The following is a 9,386-nucleotide window of genomic DNA, read 5'->3' on the forward strand; positions in this document are numbered from 1 at the left end:
GCGTTTGAACCCGCGATCTTGAACTCAGCAAGTCAACACGTTACCGACTGAGCTACCGAGGAGGGCTTCCTGAACAAGGCCGTGATGATTGGAAAGGCTTCGCTGTCTCGATCAGCAATCGATCAACGGCGCAACGGCTATACTCCTATTGTGCAGCACACGCGGGAATCGACGTTCAGTCGACGCTTTTTAATTAATTAATTAATTAATTTCATCACTGAGTGACAGGGTCCAATGACAAAAAGCCACAGTCCGTATAGCTTGACGGGGTTACTGGCCCCCGCACAGTAGCAGCATCATGAGTGTATATGAGTCACATTCACACATACTACACAGAAAAATACAGTTACTATTTCAAAACACTGCAAAGAAAAAATGTTCTATCCAATAAATGCCTTGCCATACGACTTTTGGGGGGCCTGAGCGTTTCCAGATCAGTTCTATTCAGAAATTGCGGAAGTGTCTGCTGAATGATATGTGCACTATATGATGTAGTTCAACAAAATGCTTTGTTGGGCTAGTTGGCAATTCATTGCTAGACCGGGAAAAAACACGCCCGTGTGTGTCTTATGTTCCTCCCGTGGTTGTCGTTTTCGCGCTGTGTTTTTTCCCGGTCTAACTATATGATGTTCTGTACCTTCTATGACAGCCCATTCGCGTTTGTGACGGGACGGATTACACCGCACATTTGGCAACAGATTTGCAATTTCAAGAAATGCTGCATTATTAGTCACAACTGCTTCTCTATAGGCTAAACATAGTTTATAATCGTACATGCGATGTGCAGAGATAAGCTTATATTTTTCAAGTAACCCAGTTGTTGTGCAGTAGAATGGCAAACCTTGGCAACACCAGCATTGGGGTACCGTATCGCCCCTGGCGATGAAACTCCCCATTCATCATCTCAAAATAAAGTTGTTGTTGCTTCCAGGATACGAAGAATTCAATTTAAAAAATGTCGTTTAAAGCACCTTGCCCCGCAGTACCCCGTACGAGAAGACAATAACAACAATAGATGATGACGATGAGATGACGAGAAGACAATAGTTTATGTGAGAGTACAAAAGTGCGTAATAAAGCATAAGCAATACCATGTTTCGAACAAAACGCCTATGCCTGTAAATCATCCCTACTGCAGGGGATATCTTGGAACGTAGGAACTCCATGTGATTTTGCCAACTCATTGATTTTGAAAATATAACACGGAGGGTTTTAACAGACTCAACAAGCTCGAGCTGTTCATCTCCTAAAAAAATAGGTGAGTGTAAAGCATAGATCGAGAAGTTACCCGTCAAAAAAACTCGTTACGAGTTAAGTTACCATGTGAAAAATGTAACTAAGTTAATAAAGAAGTTCTTCAGCCTGAAATGTAACTCGCAGTTACGGAGTTACTTAAAAAAATAACTAGTTACTTCCAGGTTACTTCGGACACAAAATAGCGCTACACAGGTGCAGCGCGCGTGAGCAGTTGAGTTAGACCTTGAGTTGCCTACGGAGGAGTGCAACACGCTTAGGTCGTTTTCGTTTATGTCCGTCAATACACCTCACCCTGTTTGTAAACAAATGACGTCATAGTGTTCGACAGCGTCACACATTTGGTAGAATTGAACTACGCTCGAAGCTAGAGGTGAACAAGGTCGCGCCCGAAAGCCACGGTCTTGAGGGGATTACGATATGGTCCCTTAAAGGGACGCGACCCTCGGTCCTGCTTTTCTTTCAATGGGAGGCAGCGAACAAGTGCCCGTTCGTGGAACCCAGCCCTCTTCTTCCGGTTTGTTTCGGTTTCAGTCTATCTACCAATGTCATGATGACGTTTCTCTGGTAGAGATCTATTCGAACGTTTTGCATCTTACTCCCTGTGGGCGCACAATGGTTCAGCTTCATTTCAATGGCAGCGGTTCTTACTTCCTGAATAAAATACTGTCATTTATTGAATATAACGTTTTATGGCAAAAAATGCCATGAAGGAACCGGAGAGAGAGCAAGAAAATGTGTGGACGTGAGTGAAAAGCGAGTTAAAAGTAACTTGGAGTTTAAGTTAAGTTACTTTGGCAAAGTTACCTGAAAAAGGAACGAGTTCCTCTGAAAGTTACCACGACGCAAAAGTACGGAGTTAAGTTACAAGTTACCAAAAAAAGGGAACTTAGTTACAGTAACGAGTTACTTGTAACGAGTTACCTCGAACTCTGCTTAATAGAGGAACAATTATTGTTGATCGCAACATACTGTCTGCGATGTTCCGGTACGAACCCAAACGAGAGAAAGGGACACCACACACACGAACATGAGTCGGTTTTTCTTTGGAATAATATGATTAATCGAGCCTAATGCTATTGTAAATCTTATGAACATACCGAGCGCAAGCTTACGATTTTCAAAATTCCGAAGAATGATGTCTTTTTGCTTTAACAGTGCAATTTCCGTAGCCCCCTGTTTACGAAAGCCGTATTGGGAATTTGTGATAAGCGAGTGCTTATCCAAAAATGACCGACAGCCTGCTATATATAATCTTCTGTAACGCTTTTGAGAACACTGGATGCAGTGGCGTCGCTAGGGTACGCGTCACCCGGTGCGGGAGCTCTTTGCGTCACCCCCACCCCACCCCATGACCCCGTTAACGGATACCTTTCCGTACCAGGCGATTCACGATAAATAAACATATTACACCACACTCAGAAAAAAAAATGTGCCTCGCAGAAGGCTCCGCATGTTGTTTTTGGCGTCATCGTGCCGCAGAGGACGGGAGGAAGCGGCAATATATTGGTGCGGCGCGTCACCCCTTCCGTCGCTTCACCCGGTGCGGACCGCACCCCCCCCCCTCCCCCAGTGACGCCACTGACTGGATGCACCGATATCGGTTGATAGTTGGATAACTGTTCGTATGGTTCGGATCCCCACCCACCACCACACACCCCTTTATGTATAGTATTGATACTTTGGCAATCTGCATCTACTGTGGAAAAACACCAACAGTGAGACAGCAATTAAATATGTGTGTTAAACAGTGCACGAGATCGTATAGAACATATTTTACAGGTGTGATCTGAATACCGTAATAGTCCAAAGACTTAGGGCTATTTAGTGTCAGAAATGTAGATATTATCTCAGTGTCATCGACAGGGTCTAAAAATAAAGACTGGCTGCAGTTATACAGCCGGTACTGATCTTAGGTAATTCCACACTGTCATGATCAGAGGACAAATTAACGAAGTTCGGCCATGTCAGCTCAGTTTAGATGGACTTTGTCAGGCAAAGGTGGTTTAGTATTTCTGTTCAGAAGCCTCTTCAAGTTACTCCAAACAACTTTCGAGTTACCGCACTAACGTAATAATTTCTCTAAGCACCCTTTAACTTTTTCGTGACCCGATGTTAGCTTAGCTCAATTGGTAGAGCCCTGGACCGGTAATCTAGAAGATGTGGGTTCGAGTCCTACAGCTGGCTAACCTTTTTAGTAACTTCCACCTTTCATCGCGTAAAGTGTGTTGTTCATGTTCAGCTACGGAGTTATCTCCCACGCCCCGGATGTTTTCCTTTGAGATGGGTGGCTTGCTGAGCTCAAGATCGCGGGTTCAAATCCAGCCGAGGACTGTAGCAATGTGGGGGAGCTAAACATTGTTTCCAGCACCGTGTGTCGGAGGTTTCCGGTGCAGATTAAACGAACCTCAGGTGGTCGAAATTATCCGCAGTCCTACCCTGCGGCACGTGCAACGTGTCGCCATACTACGGTCAAAGGACCGTGGCCATACTATAGGCAGACAAACCTTACGTGTAGCATCACGGCCCCATTATTATTGTTATTTTTGATATGGGTGTTGGGTGTTGTTTCTTGTTTAAGAACGAGTGTGGCTTCAGTTGTAGTAGACCGGATAGCACTCTACGAACACGATACGATAGAGGAGGCTGTTAATCAAAGATAAGCAACATAATATAAGCCACCATAAAGAAATAAAGCGATTGGGTTATCGTGTGTCCGGAATTGTTATCACGAATATCTTCCAAACTCGCAAAACGCAGATAAATTTCGGAAATCATTCAACGCGGTTGCTGCTCCCGCGTAATTTGGAACTTCAACCGTGACGGATATAGGTCACTTGCCTAATTTGGTGTTAACATTTCAAGATTATGTAAAATGCGGTTCCTCTGCTAGATATCATACGCACACCTTGCTTGATACTTACGCAACGTTTAAGGGCACGAAGGTACAGTGCCATCCATGGGCGTTCCCAGTATTTTTTCCGGGGAGGGGGGCAAGCGTGCACCTCCCTACCACCTCTTTTTTTGGAGGCGGACTGTGCGGGTGTTTAGAGGTTCCTTTTATGACATCTGAGAATAATCATGACGACCTATGACTAAAGAGCGCGCTTTTTCACAAGCGACCTTGGAGCTCTAGGGGGGGGGGGGGGTGCCCTGGAGCTCCCCCCTCGGTACGCCCATTGTGCCATCATCATACTGCGTTGATGAACAAAGTAGGATGAGGCAAGTTAGCTGGTGTACACGTGAAAGAGACATTGTATCCTGGAGTATGAGGAACGTGGACAACACACCACTTCGTTGTGTTGCCAGTTTTCTTCCTCAAACACAAGGAACTGACGCCTTTTCCATACTGCATTGTATTTGCAGTCTTTAATTTGTTGTCAGACCATAAGACTCCTTCGATATATGAGAGATGCAATGTGCAAGGAACATTATTTGGTTTCTCGCTTGATACGAAGTCGTCTGCTCTCGTAACATTACTATCAGCTGCGGACGACTCCATGTAATCTAGTGCAATAACCCACATGTATGATTATTGCCATGCAAATGAAAGTATGTCTTCCATTCAAGGCACGTTTGGGACTTGTAGGGCTGAAGCACTACTATGGTGGCTAGAAACATTTCTGTTACTGGCAGGACAACCAGTTATGACATGTTCATCCGACAAGCAGGCCGTGTTTAGTCCAGTTTCAGCTGGAATACGTCACAGAGTAAAAACCAGGGTTGGCTACCTGAAACGGAAACGAGAACCGGTAATTACCGAAATTCAGCAGGAAACTAAAATGGAAACGGAAACAAAATTGTTTTAGTTTCCACTACCAGAAACCGAAACGAAATTCAAGAGTAGTAACGTTAACCAAAACCAAATTCGCAGGACGTTTCCCTCAGTGTTTTCGCGTTAATATGAAAATTATATATATCCGCACTATTCTTCCAGTCATAATTCATTCATTCATCAGTTTATTTTCGGGACTTTCTTTCGTGTTGAGCCCACAGTGCAGCAAGATGGACGCTAAAGTTTTGGATGACCTGTTATTTTCGCGCACGAGCAGAGACTTTTGAAACTTAAAGGCATGTATTTCCGCAACCTAGGGAGGCATCTACTTGTGGTGTATAAGATTCGTAACGAACTTTGCATTGCAGTCTTTAGTGTTTGGTGTAGCTGTCCTTTTGCATCCATTATGTAGCTAGAATATCAGACATGAAAAAGCCAAAACCAGACAGTACGAGTTCCGGATGTGAAACTGAAACCAGTACCGAAATTACCTCGGAAACGGAAACGAGATTCTTAAAAGGAAACAGAAACCGCTATTGAAAATCATCCAGCAACGGAAACGAAAAGCCGAGTTTTTCAGTTACCGGAAACGGAAACAATATTTTCGGTAACCAACCCTCGTAAAAACTTACCAAATCTGTCCAGTGAGTTGGTGCTAACCACCATACACATCACAAGAGCATGTGAAGACATTTTGGTTTCCCACTATACCAGAATGCTGTATCACCTTTGACTCCTCAGACTTATACACAGGCAAAGAGCAATCTTTGAAACAAAATATGGTGGGACAATTAAGTACTCAGTATTAGTTCAGTCAGAACTTCACCTACTGGCAATAAAAGCAGCAAGGTATTAGTCATGGATGGCTAATGCCAAGTTGGTGCGAACAAGGAAACGCTACAAACTCTGTCATGAATTGTCAACCAGGGAAGTGGGTCTGAAAATTTTGCCCGTGTGAACGTAGCCTTCAGAAGATAAAGCTGAAAACATTTTTTTCTTTCTCAGATATTTTCAATGCAATTTACAGACCTCAAAAATAAAAACAGTACCGGAAAAAACACAAAATCTCCCCTGATGGTGAATTGGTGATCGGGAAACTTGGGAATCGATAAAATGAAGCAGGTTTTGCTTGTCTATGAACAAAAAAGAAAGAACAATATACAGCACGATTTCTAGAACATAGTGTAATTTTTAGGCTGTAAAACATGTCCGCTCCTACTGAAGTGGATAATTATTATGCACCATTTGATAGTTCTGATACCCCCTGGTAGGGTTAAAGGCAGAAATTCTTCAGTACTGATCTTGGAGAATCAATTTGTCAAGTGCTACTTTGAAATGTACATTACCACAAGAGCACTACAAAAGTGCTGAACAGCTATGACAGATGCGTGCATGATTGTGTGTGGATGGTTATATTGCAACATGTACTGGTAGTCGTGTTCAACTTGAAAGGCAGCTGCTGCACGGACACATTGCAACAGTAATTCATAGAATTTTCCACATTTCTTTAAAATACAGTGCTTGCGGATGTCACATCATGGTCTTGTGTACTATAGGTAATTGCAAGCTGCTCGGTTTTGTTCTCACAATGTGCAGAAGTGACACCCACGCTGTACTTGTTCAATCGATTTCTTCGGAAGCATACGTCATAAAATAATTGTGATGTATCCAAAAGCACACAAAGTAGGGCTTTTATATTTCCATTTATGGGGAAATGCAGAAAGAATCCAAATTCGTGCAAAAATAAATGTCACAAACATAGAAATGTAGTTGTTGAAAACAGTGGAAGGTGCCACACACAAAACAAAGTCAATACAGACCCCCTTTGACATGACCAAAAAAAAAAGAAAAAAAGAGAGAGAGAGAGAGAGAGAGAGAGAGAGAGAGAGAGAGAGAGAGAGAGAGAAGAGGAAAAAAATGTATAACTGTTACAACCCTTTAAGTATATGCCACACAAAACTGACATGATGCAAAGGGATGAATCACAGTCCTGACCCTTCAGAAAAAATTAAGACATGTGGTACAGGCAGTTTGCGGTACAGGCATAGTTTTCAAACTGGCAGCTCAGAAAGTTCAGCTGAACACAAGTGATGCTACGACCAGTAAGATGGACCGTGTGTGGCTTGTGTTACAGCATCACTGCATACCCCCCCCCCCCCCCCATTTGAGAAATAAACTATATTCATATCTCAAATGACAAACAACATGCTAGGCCAAAGAAATAAATGCAAGGGTAAAGCGTCGTTTAAATGCAATACAAAATGAGATATTGAGCAAGGGTGGCACTGACACTGTATGCAATACTGTGAACTTGCAAAAGCATTCTGCAGAATCGGATGAAAGTGCGATAAACAAACATCAGCATAAGACTAGACTGGATATCATAGATCTGGTCAGGTACATTACTAGACTATGAGAATCAAGCAGCACACAGAGATCACCATAGCTGCTGTTCAGCAACATGTATATGTGGAGCACCATTTCAGTACTTTTGCAAGTGCAGGTAAATAAGCTAGTTTGCACAACCTAAAAGGCATCCAAAAGGTACTTCAATCTCCTCTTCATCAATGCAACAGTGTAACAGACAAAAACAACCAATGTGCTGCAAAGCCAATTTCAATATACTATATGTGGCACAGTGCCCTTTCTCTGGACACAACATTTCATACTTCAGATATAGCCATGTTGACAAAGCTTCTCAAATCCTTAATATAAATCTGTAACATGTATATCATAAGCAAAGCTAATCTTAGATACAGTACCAGCTGCCTATGTATCGGCCATGATGCAAGACACATACAATTGACATCACCCATGCTTATCCTGATCTACAGGATGATCTACCCTCATTTCTTTTCAAGTACACTTCATGGCAAACAAGCAACTTGCAAAACTTTCGAAAGGCAGCAACATGGTCAATAAATTACTTAAGTACAAGTGCAGTGAACAAACTACATTTGTCCACTGTCCATTCTATGTAAGTGATAGAAGTTGCTCCGACATTTAGCATCATCTTGGAGAAGTTCAACTTGGACCCATTCCCGAGTCTTAGAAGACTGCCGTACAGCGTCAATGACTGCCTGGATGTAGAGACCATCCTCGAATGTGGCTGCGCTGCTCACAGGCTCCTTGCCCCATACTTGGCCACTGCCACGGCCAGCAAAAGCATCCCTCAGGGCGCCCACCATCTTAACGAGGCCCTTAACGTGTGGTTTGGGTACACCACTGTCAGGTTTCTGATTCAGGTCTTCAACGTCCAAATACAGCACTTCATCTTTACCGCCACGTTTCTGACCATGCAAGTCCCCGCTACGCACGACAAGGTTGCCTTTACTGCCGCACACAAGAAGTTCTTGCGTAAACTGGCCGCTGCAGTGACTGTTTAGTGTAACCGTAGCACACGCACCATCGGGTAGTTCCAGCTGAAAGGTGCAGAAGTCATCGCTACTTACTTGACGGATGCCGCGCACAGTATCCGTGGTTTTTGTAAAAGTCCGTACAAGCCCATGCGCACGTGACGCGCGAAGCCCAGTTACAAATGCCGCAATGTCAATTACGTGGCTGCCCAACGTGTTGAGGACCCCACCACCCATGAGGTCTTCACTAGTCCAGTCATATCGATCATGCAGCAGCGTTCCGCAGTTAACGCGAGCTTCTATTATCTGCACTTTACCAACGTAGCCGTCCTGTATTTGGCGTTTCATGTGCACGTAAGCTGGAAGAAATCGCAGACTGTGACACAGGATGGAAATAAGGGTAGGATAATACTGTGCCGCTTTAACCATCTTGAGAACCTCAGTCTGTGTGAGCCCAGCAGGGCGATCGCATAGGACGTGTTTCCCAATACCCAGAGCTTTTACGGCGATTTGAGCATGCAAGTGCGGCGAACACAGTATGCATACCAAGTCTACACTCTTTCGTAGCAGTACTTCATCTTCCTTGCTTGTATAGAATGGGATATCTAGCTCCTGGGCAAGCTCTCGAGCATCTTCAATGGTACGGCCCCAAATCGCCTCCACCTTGAAACCGCGAGTGCGTAAACATGACACCAGAACGCGAACGGCTTTGCCAGTTCCAAAAACTCCTATGCCTGGAAGCATGCTCGATGCTTTCTCTGCTCATGTGATACGTGTCACATATCCCCAAGAGAAACTTCTATGACCGTGCAAAACACGCTGAACGATGGTGAATCATATGAATATGAGCAAAGCCCCACCGAATGACGGCCGTGGCGAAGCGCCGAACTAACAGAAGTAAACACTGATGTCAGCGCCAATGCGTCGGAGTGGGAAACATTACATTAACAAGTAGCAGAATTTAAAAGCAGTGCCTCAGAGCTTTTTTTGAACTACTGTTG

General features: G+C 43.9%; 1 protein-coding gene across 1 annotated transcript; it reads right to left on the reverse strand.

Moving 5' to 3' along the window:
* Positions 1–6,642: 6,642 nt before the first annotated feature.
* LOC135377947 (glucose-fructose oxidoreductase domain-containing protein 2-like) lies at positions 6,643–9,286 on the reverse strand. The gene has a single exon (XM_064610731.1). It carries the CDS (start codon positions 9,127–9,129, stop codon positions 7,981–7,983), a length of 1,149 nt encoding a protein of 382 aa, XP_064466801.1. The 5' UTR covers positions 9,130–9,286; the 3' UTR covers positions 6,643–7,980.
* Between the last annotated feature and the right edge of the window lie 100 nt (positions 9,287–9,386).

This window comes from Ornithodoros turicata, chromosome 1 (assembly GCF_037126465.1).
Source record: "Ornithodoros turicata isolate Travis chromosome 1, ASM3712646v1, whole genome shotgun sequence".
In the NCBI taxonomy this organism is placed as follows: Eukaryota; Metazoa; Arthropoda; class Arachnida; order Ixodida; family Argasidae; genus Ornithodoros; species Ornithodoros turicata.